We start from the raw sequence: 24,810 nt of genomic DNA, 5'->3' as shown, positions 1-24,810 counted from the left end.
GTCCCTGCCCATGGCAGAGGTTTGGAACTGGCTGATCTTTAAGGTACTTCCCCACACAAACCAATTTATGATCCTGTGCTTCATTTTTTTTACTTGCATCTCTCACTCACCCTTTTAATTCCCCATGCTCTCAAAAGGGCATCCTGACAGCAGTGAACTGCATCACATTCTAATGACCTTAAAAATAAATGTTGAGCAGCACTAGCCAGCATGATGCAGAGTGCTGGCATCTTTCAGCTGAAGCCCTCTGTTAAGATTAATCTTAGGAAGTAAACAGCTTATGTGTCTCCAAGTAGCTTGAAAGGAGAACTGCACTTGAAATCCAAGCCACTTCAATAATTAATCCTTTTACTGCTCTTGCCAGCGCTACTCTATCTCACAGCCAGAAGGGAGTGGAAGGCTAAATCAAGTCTGGAGCAATCTTATGCCTAAATAAGGTTGACATACAACAGCTCTACTAATGCAGGCTTTATAGTCAGTTGTTGGTGAGGCTGAAAAATAAACTCAGCAAGTTTTCAGAAGGATTGGCATACTACTGTAGTCAGCTGCATGAGGGCCACTGCTGATGGCTCTAAGGGTTACAAGCACAAGATGCCCATTTTCTTAGTAAGGCTGTTGTGAAAAATGTATTGAATGTAAGCAGCTGCTGCTCTAGCATGGCAGACCCAAGATTTTATTCACATGAAAGCCAACATGAAGCTTGTGGAGAAGAGAACTTCAAAGTTATAAGTCAGTGCAGGACTACTGGTCCTTACGCCTACTGTGCGGAAAGGCTGTGTGGGACTGCCTGTAGTGAGAGTGAGCCAAGCACTCAATCTTGCCAAAGCACCAGCAAAAGAATTCCTGGAGCATTTGCAAACTTGAGAGCTCCTCTACTGGACATAAACCAATAGTGAAAAGAGAGCTAAAGCTGCAATTGTTTTGGCTCTTAAGATGTGTAAGAAGAAACAGCTTCTTATGCTTGGAACCCAAGTCTAAAAAACACATTGGAACACATGATAGCCAAGATTAACTACAGTTCAAAAGTAGAGCCGATTGCTTTAAAGTGAAAAAGCTGCTGATCAAGATTTATATCAACACCCAGATTAGTCAACAAAAACACAAAGCTGTAATTTTGAAAAAAACTTCTATTGAAAAGTAGTGGAAACACTGGAAAAAGTATAAGTTAACTGCTTGTCAGTGTGCCTAAAATGCATAAAGTGAATTCCTGCTATACAGTAGCTCCGACAAGTTAACAACGTGATTTGCAAGTCTGCTTTCTCAGACCTCCAAAAAAGGTGGCTGCACACACAAGAAGGCTCTTCTGATGAGTTACAGCAGCCTCTCATAGAAGAGAAGATAGGCTTGGGAGCTCAGCACTTTGGACACAGAGACAGGTTGTACATGGGTATCGCTGATGTGGAACCATTGACCTTTGACTGGCTCAGTTTTTGAAGCTGTGAAAGGAAAAAATTAAGCGTAAAAGCTATTACAAAGAATTGAAGCAATCAGTTCTATTACTGTTCTTCAGTAAGAATCATAGAGTACAATCATAGAATCATTCAGTTGGTAAAGACCTCCAAGATGGAATCCAACCTGTGACTGACCAACCTTGTCAAGGACCAGAGCACTGAGTGCTACATCCAGTTGTTCCCTGAACACCTCCAGGGATGGGGATGTCACCACATCCTTGAGCAGCCCCTTCCAATGCTTAACCACCCATTTTGTCTTTTCTTCCTAATGTCCAGCCTGAACCTCCCCTGGCACAGCTTGAGGCCATTTCCTCTCGTCCTGTCACTGGTTGCCTGGGAGCAGAGCTGGACCCCCACCTTGCTATGCCCTTCTTTCAGGCAGTTCTGGAAAGTGATAAGATCTCCCCTGAGCCTCCTTATTTCCAGGCTGAACCCTTCCAGCTCCCTCAGCCACTCCTTACAGCATTTCACTAGCTTCACTGCCCTTTTCAGAGAACTTATCAGCCATGGCTGATAAGGAGGTTGGAACGACATGATCTCTGAGGCCCCTTCCAACCCAAACCATTTTGTGATTCTGTAAGAAATAATTTGTAAAATATTTCTAATGATTTACCTTGAGATTGTCCTCGAAGGACAAGATCAGAGAGGTGGTTGTTCATAGCTCTCATTTTAACATAGGCAGTGTAGTGCCCAGACCTCATTGTGCCGCTGTGTTCAACAACTCCATAGAGAGAGTACAAGACCTTTGTATTCCCTTCAGCCACATTCTAGAAAAGCACAAGTTTAGCTATGTCAGCCAAGTGCTGGGTTTTGAAGAATGTAAACTCTTTGATTTTTTTTGCTGATGAAATGGAAACTGATCATTAGAGATTCATGCAAGCACTACAGTTATGAACAGTGAAGTACAAGTTATCACACAAAGTAACAGGCTTGACAAGCATTCTACAAAGATTTTGCTAAGCAGCTTTGTTGTGAAAGCACATTAGAACATAGTAAAGGAGAACCTGATTGTTTTCCCACTTACTTTACATTTAGCTGTACAGAAAGGAGCCAAGTCTATCACTTCTGGGAACTTGATATGCCTGTTAACCTTCTGCAGATTAAATCCAGCCTTAAACAACCAAAGTAGAGGGAAAACCCCATAATGTTAAAATGGAGCATATTAAAACCATGCTTAGTTACTAAATGTTTCAGGTTAAAGTTTCAACAATACAAATTAGTTTTAGATTACACAAAACTGGGGAAAAGCAATTTTTTTTCTCTGATGTCCAGTATTCCAGCATTATTTCCTTGCCCCACATGCTGCACTGGAGCACAAGTTACGATGGCTCTTCAGCTCACTCATACATTAATGTAATGGTAGCAGAAGTGAAAAAAGAATCAGCTCTAATGCCCTTCAGTAACTATGAGGACAACTCTTGCTTCTCAGATACTGCAACATGCCTGAGGATCTGATCTTAGAATATCCAAACTGATACAAACTGCTCCCACCTTAATCAAACAATCGTCCAGTATCAAACTGGAAAAACAAAAGGAGATTATGATAAATGTTATTTTCTTCATATTACAGTCTCTTGGATCAGGCTACACATTTCCATTTTCTATATGAAATTGGGTTTTATCTAATTAAAGTTGTCTCCCTTATTTTTCAAGTATATTGACCAAAAACACCAAACAGGTTTAAATTTAGAAGTACTGTCTCCCTTTCCTTTCCTCCTTCTCTCTTGAAAAGCTAAAGCCCTGAGTTAAAAATTTTTCTACAACTTAGGAATAAAGAGGTAAGTGACTTCAGTGTCTGTAAATAAAACTTAAGTTACTTTGCTTTCTTTTCATCCTTTCTTCTCCCCAACAAGGCTCAGAATCCTCTTTTCCACTTCTGCCAAATTGTTACTTATTTGCTACTAGTAAGGGGTCCTATTTACCTCTACCTTCTGAAATACATGAGCCCATGAGCAGCTGTAATAGTAGGAAACCATGAATGCTAAGATTCTGCTTAATACAGTAAGCCATAAAAATAATGAGAGAATATGTTGTGAATACACTCACAAAACAGTATTTTCCAGTTCATTAAGGGAATATTCTTTCAGGGAAACACACCTTAGTGCCTCAAAGACCACAAAACACAATGCTGTGCACTAACACCTTCTGAACTTTGGGAAGAAAAACAAACTAGTTTTGTAGAAAATAAAAGTAATGTTAGCATGTTTTCAAGTTAAGCTAGTACTACATACATATGTACACATATATACATATTAACCTGAGGCTATATACATGTATCAGCCTGCTACTTACCTGCTGAAACCTCTTTAAGTGAAGGGTTAAAACTGGAGGAGCTAGAGAGATGAGCATCTGCTTTTTGGCATTAGTATAAACATACTTCCTTTCACCTGCAGAAAAGAAAAATCACCAAAGATTAAAACAAGTGTTTTATATCAAAACAAATGTTACAGCAAGAATTTATTTTCACTATTTAAATTGTTACAATGTCATCTACTACAATAACTGAGAAGCTGAGCATTCCCCTTTAATATGAATGAAAGTAGACAAAGTTATACAAGGGATAATCTCCCCACCCTTTACCCACTCAAGAAGCAGACAGGGATATGTTTAAAGTTTTCTTTTAAGAAAGTCTGTCATACTTAAGTTGTTCTTTGGTCCACAATGCCTTTGTGTACACACATCACATAGTAGTTTATTGGTCTCGGTAAGTGTTTCATTACAGGTAAATTGATATAAACAATGATGGATTGAATCTTCCTCAGGATTCAGCTCTTCCCTGTTTGCCAGAGTACAAAATGCTGTTTCAGGGTCATCCGTAGATACTTCACACATCTTGTTAGGAACAGGCTGAAGGCCATCCAACGTACTTGTGTCACTGGCACCCAAGTGGAGTTTTGAAAAGTCCATAGCAAGCTCTTCCTCATCTTCGCTGTCATCCTCCTCTTTCAAAGACAGGTTGTCAAGGCCATTGACAAACTTCATAGGAGAATCTAAGCCTTCCATAGAGAGATCCACAAGAGACTCATTTTCTTCACACTCTTGTTCTGTCTTTCCTGCATTTTCATGCCTGCTCTTAATTTCTGTACTATTTCCCTGTATACTCAAGTCTCTCTGAGTTAAGCAGTGATCTTTGCAGTCATGTGATGATTCCTCTTCTTGCTTCTTATCAACAGTTTCAGAGCTCATTTCAGTCTCTGATTCTTGGTTGTACTCGACATCTATCTCTGGCTGTTCAGTTGTGCAGAGATCTGTCAAGTGAAGCACCCTTCCTTGAAGTTTTTCCTGCCGGTTTTGGCTCTGCTCATTTGAATACATAATAAACAAGAGTACAAAAAACAAAGTAAGTATAAATTATATTTAGCATTTCTTACCACTTCTTTATCATCTTTGTTGCATGCCATAGATGCACAAGGCAGGAGGGGGAAGAATAATCTATGATTTAATGATCAGAGATAATCAGTTCCACTAATACTGGATTTATCCTCACTCAGACATAGTTCCCACTGCTCCCTGTTACATAGTATCATAAAAAGACAGCTAATGAAGCCTGTGCTATCTTCCTGATCTCTCTTGTGTCTGTATTCTACAGTTTTGTGAATATTCTTGCAATCAATGACTGGGAAACAGTCTAATACAAATTAAGGCTTCTTTACACAGGCAATAAATTCTTCTGGATATTATTACATTACTCCTACACAGCAATGCTCAACAGAACATCTTAACCCCAAAGACATGGGTATAGTTGGTCTTTTCAGTTGTGTATTTGAAAACATATAAGTTCTAAGCTATCTCTTCCTTCATTTAAACTAAGGAAACAAAAAAGAATTTCTTTAACAGAAACAGCAAACACAAAGTGAAATATTTATCCAAACCAACCTTGGCTTTTTTTTTGGCCTGTTTCTTTGTTTTTTTCTGAAGGTGCTTACTTGTACTTGTACGGGGCTCATATTTCTGCTTAAGGTAATGGTCATTGATTTTATCCTCTTCATCTTCAGATTCCTTTTCTTTGGTTTTTTTTATGTTTTCTCTCCTTGTAATTCTCCCTTTCTACAAAACCCAAAAAGCCACAGAAATAGAGATGTTATCTGAGTTTTCAGCTTCAGGTAACATTTTAATGATGTAACGTACAACTAACTCACACCCTGATGTTAATGGAAGGAGTGTCTCACTTCAGAGAGTCCATATGAAACAGTATGAAAAGAAAGGCTATTGAGGCCCAAAATCAAAACCTGTAAAGGGGCAACATCACCTTTGCCTCTAACAGATCTAATTTAAATGCATTAAAAGTAATGTTTTACACAAGCAGAGACATTTTCTGTTGAACTGCCTGCCACAGAATTTATTTGTTTCTGCTAAAAGGAAACTTGTTTGTGGCAGAAGTCATGACCCCTTTGGCTCTGGGGCTTCCATTCCAATGTTTATGAGTAAACAGTGCTACACAAAAAATCTGAAATATTACATATACAGATTATCAATACAAAACACCAAGCAAATCAAGTACTTTGAGTGTCTGGAGATTGATCAGATAAGTATTCACATACTATCCTATCAACATTTCTTAACTTTATTCCATAACCTGAATATTAGGAGAGGTGTTCTTGGACTCAGTGCAGGAAAATGGATGAAAAATGTGAAAACAAACTCCCAAAGAACTCAAACAATCTGTGTAATTTTCCAGAGACAATTTATGAGCCACAACTTACAGGAATGACTCTCATTAAAAATCTTATTCTCTATCTTCCTGTGCAATTTTGTCTTGCAAAAATGATTTTTAGAAAGAAGCTTAAATACTCTTCCTAATGACTGTATAGTAAGTGTTTACATATAAATAAAAAAAATATAAGCCGAAAAGTACCTATTTACTATTTCTTACCTGAACATCTAGTATGGGAAGTGACAAATCAAGGAAAGACTCATGGACCAAGGATACCTTTAAATGAATAATTAAGAGTCCAATTTAATTTTGTTTGGAAACAGATGGCTTGCTGTCAATACGTGTCTTTGCACGTTTGCATTCAAGGCCTGCTTTTACTTGTGCACTCAACTGTAAAACACGTCTCTTTTAGCTCCACAAATAGCTTCCAATGACCAAAAATCCAGCAGTCACATTACCACAGAAATGAGAAGGAAATACTTCTATGAATTTCAATTATCTAGTGAGACTGCACCTTTGGGCCTAAGACACTCCTAGCTGTAATCCATCATAATATTCAACTAGTCCATTTGCTAATACACTCAATTACTTCATTCTCAGGATATATTATCCCAGTAGTGTCTTCTTAACTGTCCTCCTGGCACTCCCACGGTCTTTTCATTGTGGTAAAGGGGAAAACGTAATCCCCTGAATGGAAGAGGAAAGGGCCCCATAACAATTAATTTGCTCTATGATCTGTACCACTGGAAGGTGTTCACTGAGAATCTAGGAGGGAATTCTGGTAGAGGCAGCTTGCTGTTGTTGACCTCTTTTTTCTGGAAGGCTTTTGAAAGGAACTGAAAGATTAACTTTAAAACACAATGGAAGAAAGATTCCAGACAAATCATTCTCCCTTTTGAAAAGCATGCAGCTAGTCAAATCTTCCTTCTACAGACAGTCACTTTGGTGTTCTCCTGCAGATTACAGGACACAACACTCTAGGTTATTCAGTGTGGGCAATTTACTTACAGTTCTGCATTCCTCACACATAATCGTGCTGGTTAATTCTCCACCAAAGATTCGATCTACAAAACTCTGTATTCCCTTTTTCTTTTCATATTCTGAGAATTCAAAAAGTATATAGTGAAGTTAAAAATATTACATACAATATACTGGCAACCAATTTCATTACGGCAGACTGAATAAAGAAGGAGAATATAACATGCAAGGCGTATGACGAAACATGTTGGCCTGTTCTTGTTTCCTCAGGATAGCAAGTAGAGCAAGATTCTTAAATTAAGAATCTTTTGTGTATCAAAAGAATGGGAGTGAAAACACATACCCAGAACACGGCTTGGTTAAACCATACCTCTACCACTTTCTCTGCTCAAATGCATTTCCCTATTTTCTCAGAAGCACTGCATCTCAGTAAGGATTCCTGTTTTCTCTCAAGACTGAAACAACTATCCGAACTTAAAAAACAAGCACCAACTTTTGTCAGACAAACAAAACCATTTTCCTCAGGTTGTAATTTCAGAGTAACACAGTCTGAATTTAAATTGTCAGATCATCTCCTAAGTCATGCTGAAAGTTTAAAAATTCTTCTGTTCATGGTTTGGAGTTTTTCTATACTACTGTTATGTAACAATGAACTATTAGCAGCTGCATAAATTATATTCACATACCAGTATTTTAATTTCTTACGTGTTTGAATGATTAATCATTGCCCAAACATATTTTAATGTATGATGTCTACAGAATCAACTCTCTCTTATCCTGTTAAGAAGGAAATGCCAACAAAGTTCAGCAAGACATTTAAATATAGACTAAAATTATTGAGCCTTTTATTCTAGATACAGGCATACTCAAGAGGTCATAAAGTTGTACAAGTAAACCTGTATCTTTTGGTTGATACTATTAATGTTACTTTCTATACTTCAACAAAGGAGATTTTACAAGTTACTGATGCTGTGATAATTTACCTTTAATTTTCATTTTAAGTTCTTCTTCATTTTGTTTGTTAGAATCACTCAGCGCCTTTAGTATTCCAATACTTATTTGCTGAAATTTTCAAAACAAATATACTCTGTAAAATTTCCTAAAATAATTCAGATAGCTACTTCATTTTATGATGTGTTTCAGATGGAGGAAAAAGTATAATCTTCACCAATTAAGAAAATCAATACAAACAGCACAAATACTTGTAGAACCACACAATAGTTCCTGTAGATATCAAAAAAAAAAAATCAGCTGAGAAGTTGCAACCATAATGTTCCAATTAATATGTAAAAAAATCATTCTAAGGATTAAATACTTGCCCAAATTAAAACTGGCAAAAAACCCTTATGGAATTTCTACAGCTGTGTTTCAGAAATTAAAACATAAGGATGTTCTTTAGGGTGCCTACACATACTCCAAAAACACTTTTTCTGTGGGTTCTCTTTGTCAATATGCTTCAAGTGAGTGCTATGGACAGCACAACCACACTACATTCATGAGAAGCTGACATATCTCAGGAAGTATGTTCTTTCTCCCCTCAGCAGAAGAGTCTGGGTCCAGGGTACGAAGAAAAAGTATGCACAACTATGACTTTAGCACTCACCTGGATTTCCTCTGCTCTCATTCCATCAAGTAAGTAACGAAGCAGTTCATGACTGTCTTGCTGCTGATAACCTTTGAATCGTATTGCTCTGTTAAATGAAATTGTAAAGTATAACTGAACTCAGAGATAGAGCAAAAATGATTCACAGCAAACACACATGGACAAAGTCTCCAGAATGTAAGTATATAAAAGAAACAAGTGTATGCATATCATATTTTCTAAAAATATGACACCACCTACTCAGTATGTCACTGATTATCTTTCATTTTACTACTGTTCATTTTTATTTTGCTCTTCTTTCAAAAATTAAATATTCTACAAATTATGTATGTTGTCTTCTGAGCTAGAGATAAAAAAAAAGAAAAACTGTCAGTCTTAAACAACAAACTTTTTCATACTTACTATGACATGCAATTGTACAGATACTTACTTTTTACAAACCTGAGCGAAAAGTTCCTTAGGAGTCACTACCCCTCTTTTTGTCTCTTGCATTTCTGTCACAAACTGATGCATGGCTAGTGTTAAAGGACCTGGATGATCTAGTTTTATTAGCTGAGGTTCCTGTTTGAAAGAAAAGCAACAGAGTTGTTTTGCCTTAATTCGGTGGCAGATTCTTTTGCAGTAAGTTTTTCCTTTTCAGTTCCTGAAAACGGTACTGTCAAATAGAATACCCAAAATTCCAAAATGGCAATGAGTTAACCTGACAAAAACAATGTGTGGTTTATCATGAAATTATAGCAAAACTCACTTATTTATTGCTTAGTTCAAAGTCTGGATTTCTTGCCTTTACTAGGAAAAAACCCCAATTTCTTAAAAAGGTTGTGCATTTTCTGTCATCCAAATATCTAACTGTAATGACAGGTGTGCTATTTAAGTTAGTGCTACAGACATCCTCTAATTTCCTATTTTGCATTTAGACAAGTGGCACTATAGCAAGAGTTACACATTTTCATAATTTAAATAACATTATCATAATGCAAGCACTCCTTCTACAATAGAGTATTGAACCACTGTTCTTACACTCAACAAAATACCTCCACTGACTTCAGAAGCAGCTTTATAGAAAGCAGTGGTGAAGCTCCTGCTGTTTTTACACCCTAATCTTGTTACTGTTTAGCTGGAACATGTAGGAGAAGGGACTGTAAGCAACCCTGCCTCTGATAAATCATGGCTGTGCTAATTATCAAAGAGTGGAAACAGCCTTGCCTGTCCAGTGAGGATGGGTGTTATAAAAGAGTGGGTTAACTAGCCAAGGGCAGTCTGCTGGGGATGGAGTTGGAATCTGCTGCCTGGCTGTGAGTAGGAAGCTGACAATAGAAGCAGCTTTAAAATTGACAGAGAAGTATTGCTGGTTTCCTTAACAGACTGGAAGGTAAGGACAAACACTACGAAGGTCAAAACATATTACCATGCATAGCTCAGGTGACTCAATTTTAATTGTTGTGCCAGGCATTTTAGCTTCTTTAAGCAGCTCCCTGAGGACTGGAGTTTGTGATAAATTCTGTAGAACATAAAAGACAGAAAGAGATTGGAAAATGCGGACAACAGGAAGGGAAGCTGAACTCCGCTAGTCATGGAATTTGTAGCAACCAGTTTAGCAGCAATTTATTTTCCCAAACAGAGAACTAAAGTGGTTAATTACCACTCTAGAGTCCCCATCTATGTTTAAGACTTAAAGGTACATTCCATATAGCTAATTGGACTACCAATGCCCTCTATAAGCATTACTTCATATTGCAGAAACCCTAAGTGTATTTTTCTTCTACAGATCGATCTTTTGACAAGTGTATTTACTCGTGTCTGTTTCGAAAAAATTGAAGGATAAAATGCAATATATGTATTTGCTTGGTTTAAAAAGTGTTTAAAAGTAAATCAAAACCAGTTTACTAAAATCTGCAAGTACAGTGGGAATTTTATTTGATTAAAGCTTCAGTCAAAAAGCCAAAGAGCACAAGATAATGTCAGTTTCTATACACATGAAAGAACAAGTTTATTCTACATTTCTGAGCTGAACAAGTCACAAAAGACGGCAATGCCTGCAACTTGCTCATCGTGCTTTTTTCATTCAATATTTAGTTTTGATTTCCTTTTGCTGAGAGAGACATTTTTATTACAACAAACACCCATGGTCTTTGAGTACTAATCTCTTATTATAAGTCTAAGAGGTCACAAGGATGATGTGTCAGACTATTTCATATTTTTAAAAAATAACTAGAAGTTGGCATGCTTATTTTATGTCAGTGAAAAATGCTGTCCCTCAAGGACAACGCAGTTTATTTTATTTCCCCCTAGAACAAGTCTGAACCTGCAGCTCCATTTCTTTGTATTTTTCTGGGCCAACACACTATTTTTAGAAAGAAGCCATCATTCCTGGCAGATAAAAAAATCACAATCTAATTGTGTCACTGTAAAATGCTGGGGACATGGTTGTTGTGGGCTGTTTTTCATTTTGTTTGTGGCTTTTTTTCCCTATTCAAAGTTTTTCTAAAAACAACAGCAAGTCCTGTACCTGCATCACTGCATTAAAGAAACACGTATTCCCCAAGTTACTAAGTCCTTTCACAGTGACTTCTCCATTAGCAGTTGAATAAGAATTTTCGTCTTTAAGTGAAACTTCTTTTTCTTGCTCATTTTTGCTGTCTTTTTCTACTTTTTTATTTTCAACTTCTTTGTTCTCTTGTTTCTCTACTGAAAAAATAAAAACATATCACATGTTAACACAGTTATACAGTATAGACTATTACAGTGGACAGCAATCTATTAGAGCTTATACATATGATAATTAATTATTTTATTTTTAAATATAAAACTACTGATTTATGTTCTTAAATTGTCTAGGTAATAGAAGTTAAAAAACAAAACAACAAATCGCGAACCACCTGAAATGCCATTTCAAAAAAAAAGCAAACTAAACATCTCTTCGCACACAAGCCATTTATGCCAATATACTCTGAAATTCTTCAGAATTCAGAATGTTCCTGTCAAAATCACCTATGTGAGGGCTTTCTACAACATCCAACTGGTTCCCACTGTTAAAGCATTCTCATATTAATTTCATGTACCTAAACAGATGATACTGAAAGGTTTATAGTCTTCAAGATGAGTTAAAAATATTTCCCCCCAAATTATGGTGTGTATTGCTGAAAATTTCAACGGCCTGTTTAATAAAGCTCTAAGGGAGTTCCAGGCAGTTTTCAAAATTCCACACTGGTTCTGCCAGTTTGGCAGTCAGCTATTGATTTCGTTTCTGGTAAATAGGGCTCAGAGCTAATACTATCTCTAAAAATCAAGTAACACAAGTTCAGAGAAAGCAAGGAATAACAGACAATACAATCTTAGGACAAGAAACAGATGGATGAACAACACACAGAACACATGACACAGGCAACAACTGCAACCAAGTATTCATTGGTTTTCTAGTTCAAACCCAAGAAGAAAATTTTGGCAACTGTTAAGAAGTTCAACTGTGTGTCCGGGAAAGACTGACCACTCAAAAAACTCTGCTCCCTCTGGGAAAACCTCAGCTGTTTTCTGAAAAAATTGAATTCAGACACAGCCACGTCACATTGCTGGATATTTGTGTTCCATTTCCCACAGAGCCTGTGATTTCACACAAATGTTGGAATTTCTTACAGTCATTTGTTATAGCACTTTTTTTTCATATGCAAATTCTTCCAATTTTTCTAGTGGAAATTGCTTGTACAAAACTAGTTTTGCCATTATGGAAACTAGGGGGTTTTTGCTGGGTTTGTTTTCTTTTAAACAATCATATTTTACAGGTAGACTGCAGGCTGAACACAATATTTTAGAGTTCTAAAAGCACTGCAGCTACCTAAAATAAATGTACAGATCCAGTGACAAAACTTCTGTATACTACTCCTTCCATCAGGATATGTGCTGCAACAGCTGGAGACTTAGTCATTCCTGATATATTCACAAATACCCACAAAAAGACTTTAAAAAAATGAAATCAAATTATCCTTAAGCAAGGACAATTTTTCTTTAGATCTCAACGACAGACTGAGCAACAGACTGAGCAACACTGATAAATAAACACAGCACCCTAAGTACTGAAAGTCAAATGCCTATTTGCAGAAAAACTGAATGTCACATTTTTAAAAAAGTCACAATAAAACTGTCTTTTTTTCTGACCATTCTTGTATCTTTTGTTTGTAAATGTTTAGGGGATGCTGAGCAAAATCCTGATCTAATTAGGTCTACTGGCTAGGACGTTACTTATGCTATCAGAATTGTGACAAAGAATATAAAAAAGGGGAGAAATTAGTTTTTCCCTTTACCATAAGAAGTGAAATCTAATTTAGTGTAAATTCTGGATTTATAGTATTGTCTCCAACACTTAGGAGACCTTATGATTTACTGTATCTATACTATAATTACTTACCTGCATGTGATGAGTCAATACCAACTTGTTTTCTAACAAAATCCACAGTCTGGCCCAAAAGGGTTGAAGTTTTATATGGAACTTCATTATCACATAGGTAGCACCTGTCTCCGCCGCCCCCAAAAGAAAACAATTAATCCTATTTTTTTTTCTATTATTTAAAAATCCTAAGCTATTTACTTGCTTGATGCAATTCATTACACAAAGTTATAAAATTACACAGTTTAGTGTAAGATTTATAAGTCTTAGAGAAGAATTCAATCTACTTGTCACAAAAATAAAACCCTTAAAAATTATCTTTAGTAAATTATTTTGGTGACTGGCAGTTGCAATTTACAAGTATAAATTAGACTTTTAAAAGATGTGCTTAGAAACCCTGCTGCAAGAAAAAGAAAAGCTTGCAAAATTTTGCCAAAATCAAGAAACTAAGGTATCAGGCCTTAAAGGAAATGACTTACAGATATTATGGCATGGAAAAATATTTTGAATATTCTAGCCAAGCAAATACTTAATTGTAATTAGGTCAGATAAGAAATAATTCAAGTGTCCACCCTTAAACATGCAGACTTGTATTTGCTATTCTACTGCTGATACAAACCCCATTTGTCTCTTTATGAGCAAAGAAGCATATGGTTATGCCAGTAATCTGCTTTAGAGAAAATTAGAGGAGAGGCTGCAGTCATAAAGGCTTGAGAAGGGTAAAACTGTGACAGGACACAAACATCTGAAGGAGTTTTAACATGTACCAATTTTGTAGTTCCACCCAATCAACTCTTTGAAGAAGTACTGATACTTCTGCATTTTGGAAAACACCAGTTACAATTCTTAGGCAGACTTCAAGATTACCATAAGTCAGACTCAATTTTCTGATATTAAAAGCAGAAGTCTGCAGCCAAGTGTTTCCCCAAATCTCCAGCATTCCCGGCATTAGCTATAGTCATCACATTTTCTCATATTTCATTAAAAAAATTGACTCAGCTTTTGGATCCCTGCTTGCTTATCTATTGTCTATCTGGTTAGTAATAAAAATAGACATTCTCACTCCTGGAATAACAAAGGATAGTTACTTCCATCGTGTATTTTAACACCATAATCTTCTACCTGTCAAAAAAAATTGTAGACAATCTTGAAAGAATCAAGTTATTGGAAAAGGTTTTGTTAGTGATGGCTGTTTGACCAGCACGGAAAATAAGTACAGTCAGCAGCTGTAAACCCAAAAGAGCAGAACTTAGTGAATACCTAGAACTCTCCCTTTCTTCTCCACATGTCTCTAAGCTCTTTACAATTATTTATATCCAATTTGAACCACACGTGCATGCACACCACAGAGAGGTTTGTTCACACATTCATATCATTAATAAAAGATTTTTATTAGAATTAAAATTTTACTCAGAATTTCTGTACTAGGCCCATTGTGAAATACAGTTCTTGACAGTGGGTTTGATTTATAACTAATTTATAGCCAATATATCAATCTTTGAATCATTGCTTGGGTAAGTTTGTACAACCAAGAAATTCTAGAAGGCAGCCAAACATCTAACTTCCACAACTTCCTCTTATTTGCAAATATTTTGATTAAAAACAGGGAAAATAGAGCACTTCAAACCCACCATTTTAACACTAATTTAAATTCACAAAGACATGTTCACTAGTTCATTAGTAATAATGTTACTAACAAAGTCCATTTCCATTCTAGAATTCATTAGTGATCGTTACACATAAGTGCTAAGTATAATCAATTAAATAGATAATGTTATATAAAATGAATACAATGACAGATACTAAGTTGCAAAACCACATTACTAAGCAAAACAAAAACTCTTTATGTCAAGTACAGTATTTCTATATAGCACAGTTTAGAAAATTAGGGTTCCCCCTCATATATACAAGTGTATAATTACTTTTGAGAGAAGCAAAAACTACTAGGGACATGGATTTTGTATTGCTTGATCCAGTAGCATCTTGTAATTCTAGCTACGCTTCCTGTCTATATGTAGTATTAAAGAATCATATTTACAGAGGAGATAAAAGTAAGGTTGTCACTAAGTGCACATCAGAAAGAACCTTCTCCCAAGGTTGACACTTAAGATTTAGAGCTATAGATCAACAATAGTGTCCACGTGTCAGTATTCTGACCGAGTAAAAGCGGTAGAATATTAAGTCAACCACATTTACTAGTTGGTCAAGTTCAACCTTAATTATGAAAATTTTCTAATCATAAATTTTACAAGAAAATAACACTTATTCCGCAAATCTCAGCAAAGACTGCTGGAAATTACATGTTTGGAAGCACTTTAATATATGCCTAGAGAGAAATCTCAGAATCCTCAAAGAAAGGACAAATTATATTCCAGCCTCTGTTGCCCCCTGAGCTCCATCTTGTGCTGCCTGACAAACTCACCATACACTCCAGCTGTCCAAATTGAGAACCAAACAGTGGGGATCTGATCTTGGTGTTTCATAATGCTTTAAAGCATGCTGGTCTGGAGAATTTCTGTCACAGCCCTACAATATTGATAACCACAAGTGTCACAAAATCCATTTGACTGTCAATGAAACATACATAAAGTCAAAGTAAAAAACAAAGTATTACAATCAAACCTGTTCAATTATGTTCAACTAATTGGGATTAACAGATGGATATCTATTTCAAAATATTTCTTTCTGCAGATGGATAAATTACTGGGTGCAGAATAAAGCTGCTATGGGACTGAACATTTAATGAACAAATTCCTGAAAGAACAAAACAGAACCAAAACCTCTTTGGCATGCAAGAGTTCTAAGTTTCATGAACTAATGTGAGCATTAAGATCTTGTAAAAAAAACCCACAGATTAGGAGCATTTTTCTTTTCTCTGCAAAATAATTCAAACTTTCTAGGAAAATCAGTCCCCAAGATGGTGGTTTAGCCTTAAGTCTGCTAAATGTCTTTGAGCCATGTTACAAGTACTTCATTTGACATTCAGAGCAGACATTTTTAAATCATTCGACAGTATATAAAGCCATCTAGGTAGCACCATCTTTACAATAAAAAAAGAGAATATAAGAGTTTAATTAGAAACTCTCTTGTTCCACTGCATTATGAGACACTGAAAGGTATTAAGACAAATTAACAACAAAAGAAATACCCTATGGCCACATTTTAGGCATAACCATATCGAAGTGCCTTCATCAGTCTCCTCCTCCTCAGCCTTCTCTTGTGTCTTACTGTCTGCCTTGCAGTCCTGACAAACATGCCACTCCACATTCTGCAGTGCCTTTCTCACATGCCCTTGGTCCAGTCCTTTACGAATATGCTTGCACACAGGTTCTACAAATTAAAAAGCACAAGAAGGATGTAGGTAGCATAACAAATGCAAGCTTTGAAGACACTGGCAGCAATCCAGAAGCCAGGATAGTCTTTCTAGAGGCAAAGAAACACAGACAATTTATCAGAGCATCAGAAAGAAACCTTTTGTTACCACCACTGACAATATGGGTATACTGTTGCTGCATCCTAAACTTTACTTTGAGCTGTTTTTATTGTTCAGATAGTGTGACAGCTCTGAAAATATCTGAGGTGTTTTTATTGCTCAGATAGTGTGACAGCTCTGAAACTATCTTTATTGAGGCAAGATTACAGCCTCAAGATTGCAAATTTCTATTGGCATAAACTGAAATTGGTGCAAATTTTTGTAGCTCCAGTTCTGTTCCTGTCCAAAAAAACCAGGATTTTATCAAAGTGCAAATGCTAGCCAACAAGAGACAAACACAGATAGTCAGCATTTTTTTAGCCTTTCTGAAAAACACAAGCTTTATCTACAAAATTGTCATTTAAAAAACAAACAAAAAAAAATTGTATATTGGCAACTACTGTTACAGTGGAATTATTCACCATGATTAGTCTTAGTTTCATTTGTAGCTTTACAGGTCTTTGTCATCGTAAAGTAACCTATTTATAGGCAAAAATTTGAGATGCCAGCAGCAGCTGGAACATAACTGGTCTCTTTGCAGGAGAAAAAGAGGAACAGTTACAGTAGACATTGACCCTGATTCCAGGAAACAAGCCCCCAACACCCCCAAGAACCAAACCAGACAAAAGCAGATTAAAAAGGCATCTATTAGAGACAGAAGCTAACACAAGAAGACCAGGACAATCAGGAAACCAGAGCAGAGTGGACTTAAAACAGGCCATCCCACCAAGCCCCTTCAAACTCTAAGTGCTCTTTCCCCCAACTAAATTCATCTGGATCAACTCACTTCCCCAAAAAAGATGAGAAAGACACAATCTGTGACCTGGCAGATAAGGTGGTAGAAGAGAACACACAACATAAGTAAAAAACTACACAATATAAGTAAAAACTACACAACATAAGCAAAAAAAAGCTACAATAACCAAGGTAAACAAGACAAAAAAATTTGTCTTGTGAGATCCAGGTGGAGCTAGGAGAACAAAAAATAATATCTGGGATTAGGAACTATTTGGAACAGAAGAACAGAAAGAAGAGGTTTTAACCAAAATACACTATGAGAGCTGAAGTGTCCAGAGTCAGTACCAAATGAGCTGCTAGAATAAAGGTAAACTGCTTCACAAAAAGTATTTTAGTCACAGATTTTACTGTTAAAGCAAGAATTTTCTGCAACAAAGTTTTCACTAGGAAAATGCAACTTAAGCTTGGCAGCTGACTCCACAAACGCTTTATGTTCTGAGTAATTTTACACAATCTGTATCAGTAAAGAACTATGTGTCTGAGTTTCCTGAAAAACTAGAAATGAATCTTAGTTTTCAAGACAGGATTATTATTTTCTAGCATACTTAGAAAAGTCACGACAACAGTATTTCTTGCTAGACTTATGTGTCAATTAAAAATCCAGATTTTGTACATGCGACTTCAAAGCCAGTGACTAGTGTGAAGGCCTTCTAATGTTAATCAGCTTTCAAGCCTTCTCTGAGGTTAAAAGAAACATTAGGTCCACAAACTTCTCCAAGGAAACATACTCAGTATATCCGGAGACTCATCAGACTGTGCAGTTTTGCCTTTGATGCGTTTCTTGCCCATATTTGTTGTCTGTAATTGTTCCTAAAAGGAAAAGTGACCTAACAAAGAAAAACAGTAAGATTAGAAAGTAGTTTTAATTTTCCTTGCTCATTGCTACACACATTATTTCTATGGGCAAGCTGTCCCTTGAGGTGAATTAACTTGTTTTAATTTGACATTTTCAAAACAAAAAAAATATTCATTATATTTTAACATTAAACTATTGTAACTGTTGTATAGACAAGATCACAGTGTGAATTACAAAACCCAAATTATTTTAAATGTTAAATCAAAAGTATTGCACGAAATAACTGGAAACTTCAATATCAAAAATCCCATAAACCTTAAGGACTTTTAACACCACAGGAATTTTATGAAAAATAATTGGTTTTGTCCCAATTAAATCTTGAAGAATTTGCAACCTTTTCATTTTGTTTACTGCAAATTTCCTGTGTCTTTGATGAAATCTGACACAAGTAAAATACTCTTGACATATTTGAAAATATACAGACAATGGGAATTCCGATTTTTCAATTTCTTTGCTGGGGAAGATTTATCATCACCTTCCCCATGTATCAAGCAAATAAGTCAGACAGGTCTGTTATCTACTATACCTGTGGACCCTTCTCAACAAGAGTGATCTACCACTTCAGAGTCCTAAGCCAAGTGCTTGGCTTCAGATAGGTGGCTACTGCACATGTGATAGAGCATTTTTAGTTTCTAGTCAGTAGCCCCTGTACCTTACCTGATCATCCAAAAATCTCAGGTGAACTTAAAACTCAGGTTGTGCAATGAAAACGAGGAAGCTAAAAGGGTTCAAAATCAAGTCTCTGCAATCTTTGCAGGCTAGCTTAACCCTGCTGCCCATACTTCATGTAAACACATGAATAAATCTGTATCAATCCACCTTTCCAAATCCATTTCTTTGCTTGTAGTGGCAGCACACCAGCCACAAAGCACAACTGTCTGCTTGCAGCTGTCACAGCCAAAAAAATTAAGTCAGACCACGAGAATCAAAGAGAAAAATTAAGCTAGGGAGAGCTTAGGCATGATATTCACAATGAAAAGTCATTTACAAACACGAGCATACTCTTAGGGCAGATGACCCAATTGTTAATGGCTGCTTGGCAGCCACTTCATCGACAGCAGAATTACCAACTTTTGCAACTTAGCATTCAACTTGTTCGGAAAAAGAAGTAACTGTTCACCCAACAACCTTCCTCGACAGCACATTTTTCTGCAAAAAGCTACAACACTTGATCTTGTAATTAATAAAATCCTTTCCAAATTGTCCTTACTCCTGCCAGGAATGCAGGACAGCATCAACACGTGGGGCTGTTAATTTAACCCACGCTGCGCTTGGGCAGACTTGTCCGACAGGTTTTGCACCACGGCAAAGCTCTCACGAGGAATGCACAGCCTAAACGACTGAAGCATTTTATATTTTTAAAAATAAGATAGAGCGGTCTGTAAACGACCAAACGCGCACCTGCGTTTGACTGACACCCTGGAAAAAGACCCTGAGAGCCTCGCTTGGGGAGCCTTGCTTGGTGAGGCGGGCAGCAGGCCGGACCCTGTCGTCAGCCGGCACTTCCCGTCCGGCCGGCAGCAGGTGAACCCCGAGCCCGCAGCCCCCGGCCTGGCCCGTCCCGCGGGTGGGCCGCCCCCGTGACCCGGCCCCACCTGTTTCCGATTGGCCCGCGCCATGACCGACAGCTGCCGCAGCCAATCAGAAGCCCCGCCGGTCCCGGCCAAAGCGACGGCTACAGGGCGTCGGCGGAGCGAGTTTCGGACCGGGAGGAGAGTGGCCGCGGCGGTAGGAGCGCGGCGCCGGCCCCAGGGGGTTCCCGTCCCTCGCGTGCCGGTGCGGCGGGGCGAGCAACCTGGTGGCGCATGACTCCACCAGACGGGGTAGACCTCAATCTCACCTCAAGCACCGGTGGTGGGGCGGCGGTCACCGGCTGCCATGTGTGCTCCTGGCGCGCTGCATTGTGGGGCCGTGACCCACAATAGGGGGAGTGGGGCTGCGGGACGTGTACGCGCATGCGCGGGCGCCACGCCGGCTCACTTTCCCCTCTTCTGTGTGGGCCGCGGGGGGCGTGGTGCAGTAGTGGTGTGTTGGAGGGGCAGGCGATGCTCCTCAGCGCTCAGGACGCCCGAGTAGCAGCCCTGTGTGGAAAGCGTTGGTTTGGTGACACACCAGCGCGTCCTGACCCACGTCAGGGCAGTGGAAAGTGTGTGGGCTGTCAGTGTGTGTGCGTGACTCAAACTGCCCGGCAGACACGAGCCGGTTTTCATGGGCTTGTTCATAACTATTAGTATTTGTTAAGTCTACGGCTTCCTCGGGAGGGGAAGTGGAGGGGCGACCTGTGACAGGACCCGAGGGCAGGGCATGAAGCTGTATCAGGAGAGGTTTAGGGCTGGATATTTAAAAAAGTGGTTCTTCCCCCCCCACCAGAGTCTGGTTGGGAACTAGAACAGCCTCCCCGGGAAAGTGGTCACTGCACCAGCCTGACAGAACTCAAGAAGCGTTTGGACAATGCTTTTCAGGCTCAGGGTGTGACTCTTTTTGATTGTCCTGTGTAGGGCCAAAAGTCAGACTCGATGATCCTTGTGACTTCCTTCAAACGCAGTGTATTCTGTGATTCTATAACATGATTTGCATAGGAGTAGTTAATGAACTTTGTCCCATATTCAAGCCGTGTCTTTCTTCCCTATATTTTTCTTTGCTCAGGGAACAACAAAAATGGCCAACCAAGAAGAAGCAGAGATACAAATTTCAGAGTTAGATTTACTGTCTAGCATGTTTCCTTATGAGGAAGAGTTTGCTGTCACAGACCAACTGGCTCTAGCTGAACTGAAACACTATGTTGAAAATGAGTCTGCAGAGGTGCCATCTTCAAAAGTTCAGTTTATACTGAACGTAAAGACAGAGGTGCCTAGTGCCTCTACGGTATTGTAAACACCTTTTTAATTTTTTTTTTTTTATTACTTTGTGGGATTTTATGGCTTACAAGTAAACATTTCTTCATTTGTTTTTAGGTGGAATTCTCTATGGCCTGTGCTTTACCATTTAAATATCCGACTGTTCTCCCAGAAATTACTGTGAGGTATGACTGCTAATAAAAACATTTATAAGTTAGAGTGTATTGCACAAATACAGTTATGATCAGGGAAAGCAGTCTTTTTTTTTTTGATGGTTTACAGCTGAATTAAGCCAGGTTGACAACAGTGCTGAAGAAAAAACATATATATATATAAACAAATATACAAGCTTATGATTTCTCTGTTGTGCTCAGCAAATAAGTGAGGGAAAGGGAAAAAGTGTGAAGGAGCCATCACCTGTACAGGAGGGTTACATGTAGATACTGTTCATAGGTCTGATGCTCAAGAAGAAAGACGTGTCTGTTTTGATATAGCTTAAGACTAATTAAAGGGGTGAAAAGATAGATAGTTAAAGGTCTTATTCTTCCTTTGTCACAATGCTGTTTCTTCCAGCCTTCTGATCTTTTTATTTCTATTTAAAGAAGTAGACTTGTGTATTACAGGAAATTAGTTCAGCCACCATAGTTACTTTTCAAGTACCTTTTTTTTTTTTCTTGTTTTTGTTTTACAGATTGGTAGTGCTGTTTGTCAATTCAAGAGTTAGCACATCGATTAAATAATAATTAAGATGTTTTCATAGCTAATATGAGTTAAATATCTATAGCAAGTGCATATTATCTAGCTATGCTTGATTTTCTTGGCAACTTGAATAAAGAGTTTTGAAAAGTTATGAATCTGGGGCAGGGTTTGGAACACAAGTCCTAATGAGAAGCAGCTCATGAGGGAGCTGGGGTGGTTTAGCCTGGAGAAAAGGAGACTCAGGGGTGACCTTACCACTCTCTACAGCTACCTGAAAGGTGGTTGTAGTCAGGTGGAGATTGGCCTCTTTTCCCAGGGAACCAGTGACAGGACAAGAGGAAATGGCTTCAAGCTGTGCCAGGCGAGGTTCAGGTTGGACATTAGGAAAAATCTCTTCATGGAAAGGTTAGTCAGTCATTGGAAGGAGCTGCCCAGGGAGGTGTTGGAGTCACCTCCCTGGAGGTGGTCAGTGCATGCTGGATGTGGCATTCAGTGCACTGGTTTGGTTGACAAGGTGATCATCGGTCAAAGGTTGGGCTTGATCTTGGCTGTCTCTTCCAAACCTAAGGATTCTATTATTCTGTGTTTTTAAAAACATGCGAAATTGTAAACACGTATATATTTATATGTATTTATATTTTTCTTTTTCTTTAGGTCATCGTTGTTAAGCCGCTCTCAGCAGATTCTCCTGAACTCTGATCTAAAAACATATTTGATGCAAAACTTCAGTGGCGAGCCCTGCATGCTGAGTGTGAGGGAATGGGTTAAAGACCACGCAGCTGCTTACATTGATAAAGATCTTTCATCCTTCTCAATGACAGCCTCAGATGCCACACAGTCAGATGTCACCATGTTCACTCGATTGTGGATCTACAGTCATCACATTTACAACAAGCAAAAAAGAAAGAATATTATTGACTGGGCCAAGGAGCTCTCTCTGTCAGGGTTTTGCATGCCAGGGAAACCAGGTGTTGTTTGTGTAGAAGGTTTACAAAGTAGTTGTGAAGAGTTCTGGTCAAGGTTAGTTCTTCTTTGTACTTAAATGCCATTAGTAGTTCGAATATTGCATTTTGTCATGTTGTACATGTGGCCAGAAGGTGGGAAATTCAACCACCTGCCAAGCTGTGAAGATCTGCAAAGTATTTATGTTTATAATAATGCATGTACAACTCTGAATATCCACTGTACTGTTGGTTGCAACAGTCAAAGCAACCAGTACTGCAGGATGCACATTTATTTCTGTTTTATTCTCCTCTGTGTTTCACTTTTATAGAGATGGACTGCAGTACCCCAGTTGTGTTACATATGTGTGCTGTTATATCACTTCACATTCGTGTTTAATTCTGCTCCCATCATTTATGCTTCTGAGTGGTGCAGACTAAATTAGCATTGTTATTTGATTGTATCAGATAAGACTGTGTGAGAATTCTTAGCACAGGGAAGATAGAAGTGAGCCTTGAAATGGAAACCACATCCTCATTAATTATTTTGTGAGGAATAGCATTAAAGGTTTTCAGTCCTGAGGAGATTAAAAAAACCCCAAGCTTCTACTTACGAGAGTGTTTGCATGTGAGTAGTATTTCTGTGACCAGCTCATGAGCCATTATCTCTGTCAATATATATACACAAATAGAATTTATTGACTTTTGTATTATTAGTTATTCCATAGTATTTCCCAAAACGGTCATTATTTTATAGGTAGATTAATATTTCCCCAATTGCTTTCAGGATAAGAAGATTAACATGGAAAAGAATCCTTATTCGGCACAGAGAAGATGTTTCTTTGGAAGGTGGAGGACATGCTGAGATCCAGAAACAGCGAAAGTTCCCCACTTTGGAAGAAAAATGTTTTGTTGCACATGGTGCCAGGGGAAATCACATGGACTTGGGGCAACTATATCATTTTTTACAAGAAAAAGGATGTGCTGACATATTTCAAATGTACTTTGGGGTTGAAGGGCATTGAAGTGATTGAAGATCAGCACAGGTGCCAGCAGCTACATTTTTAATTTAATCCTCTTAACAGATCCCTTAGCTTTTCTGCAACAGTTGATCAGATAGGGAATTAATAATTAATGATTCATGTGATGAATCCAGTTTTCAATGTAAACAAATATCCAGTGAAATCCTGAATAATGAAAATTACTATATGAATGCTTTATACACTGTCTGGTGTTGAGGAGATTTAGGGTACATACCTATTTAAAATGAAAGAAAATGTGTTTGATAACCTACTGGACAGTTACAGAACTGTAGATGGATGAACAGATGGAATATGGTGAAGAAATATACAAATAGGAAAAGACAAAAATGCAGTGTGTATATCTCAGGAGCGAGAATGTGATGTTTACATTAATTGTTACTGTTTATATACACTTCATGAAAACATTTTTTTAAACAATCTTCTACTTTCTACCTGAAAGTTTACTAAGCCATGAGATCATTATTTTCTTTAAAAAAGAACAAAGGGAGGGAGCAAGTTTACAAGAGTCTTACTCATGCTATCAAGATGAGCTAGGATGCCAACTCTAAGGCATAAGAATTTTCTATAAGTAAAAGTGTGTGTGCAGGTAAGATAGATCCCATGGTGGCCCCACTCCATCTGTTATTTTGGTTTGTATAAAAGCAGCAGTGTTCAAAGGATCAGGTTCCCTTATGGCATGCTCCAAAACTCTGAAAGGATCCTCAGCCTTCTGAGTTCCCAAGTTTTCAGTCCTGTAATATGAAGTGCATTATGTTGCATGTGTTTTTGAGTGGGATTTCAACAAATTTTTATCAATGAATGCTAATTTTGCAGATACTGTATCTAAATCCCGTGGTAGAAAAAGTAGACATTGGCTTCTTTGGATTAAATATTTTTATTAAATATTGATTAAATGTTTCTGTACACATCCAGTAAAATCGCTAACTTTCAGCTCTCTGGTATGGACTTGGAACACCTCTTGTAGGGATACTTCACAGCGATGCCATTCGACAAGCCTGGGTGAAACTTTCCCAAATCCAAAGTCATTGTAAGTGTACAAGAACGCCGCGGCTCCGTAAACGTCGCACAGGACGGTCGAAGTTTAAGGTCGATGAATT

At 37.9% G+C, this 24,810-nt stretch overlaps 2 protein-coding genes across 12 annotated transcripts; one reads left to right on the top strand and one right to left on the bottom strand.

The window, feature by feature from the left end:
- Positions 1-1,109: 1,109 nt before the first annotated feature.
- Positions 1,110-20,112, bottom strand: USP16 (ubiquitin specific peptidase 16). Of its 6 annotated transcripts, none has more exons than XM_053936081.1 (18): positions 20,034-20,112; positions 18,066-18,164; positions 16,216-16,397; positions 15,490-15,593; positions 13,089-13,192; positions 11,196-11,374; positions 10,095-10,187; positions 9,117-9,247; positions 8,687-8,774; positions 8,067-8,145; positions 7,114-7,205; positions 6,325-6,381; positions 5,328-5,498; positions 4,091-4,748; positions 3,744-3,838; positions 2,476-2,562; positions 2,065-2,218; positions 1,110-1,436 (listed from the first exon to the last, which is right to left on the bottom strand). In XM_053936081.1, exons 2-18 carry the CDS (start codon positions 18,124-18,126, stop codon positions 1,312-1,314), a joined length of 2,460 nt encoding a protein of 819 aa, XP_053792056.1. In that variant the 5' UTR covers positions 18,127-18,164; positions 20,034-20,112; the 3' UTR covers positions 1,110-1,311. The 6 variants fall into 6 exon arrangements, with proteins under 6 accessions (XP_053792056.1, XP_053792057.1, XP_053792058.1 ...); XM_053936082.1 differs by lacking the exon at positions 20,034-20,112 and adding an exon at positions 19,595-19,723; XM_053936083.1 differs by lacking the exon at positions 2,476-2,562.
- On the top strand, positions 19,844-24,748 carry RWDD2B (RWD domain containing 2B). 6 transcript variants are annotated; one of them, XM_053936090.1, is made up of 5 exons: positions 19,844-19,921; positions 20,840-21,058; positions 21,148-21,215; positions 22,384-22,749; positions 23,458-24,747. In XM_053936090.1, exons 2-5 carry the CDS (start codon positions 20,852-20,854, stop codon positions 23,693-23,695), a joined length of 879 nt encoding a protein of 292 aa, XP_053792065.1. In that variant the 5' UTR covers positions 19,844-19,921; positions 20,840-20,851; the 3' UTR covers positions 23,696-24,747. The 6 variants fall into 6 exon arrangements, with proteins under 6 accessions (XP_053792065.1, XP_053792071.1, XP_053792067.1 ...); XM_053936096.1 differs by lacking the exon at positions 19,844-19,921 and adding an exon at positions 19,923-19,969; XM_053936092.1 differs by lacking the exon at positions 19,844-19,921 and adding an exon at positions 19,939-20,016 and having other exon boundaries at positions 20,840-21,040; positions 23,458-24,748.
- The last annotated feature ends 62 nt before the right edge of the window (positions 24,749-24,810 follow it).

Source organism: Vidua chalybeata, chromosome 2 (genome assembly GCF_026979565.1).
Source record: "Vidua chalybeata isolate OUT-0048 chromosome 2, bVidCha1 merged haplotype, whole genome shotgun sequence".
Taxonomy (NCBI): Eukaryota; Metazoa; Chordata; class Aves; order Passeriformes; family Viduidae; genus Vidua; species Vidua chalybeata.
The sequence above is the reverse complement of the archived record's forward strand: the minus strand, read 5'-3'. Positions and strand labels throughout refer to the sequence as shown.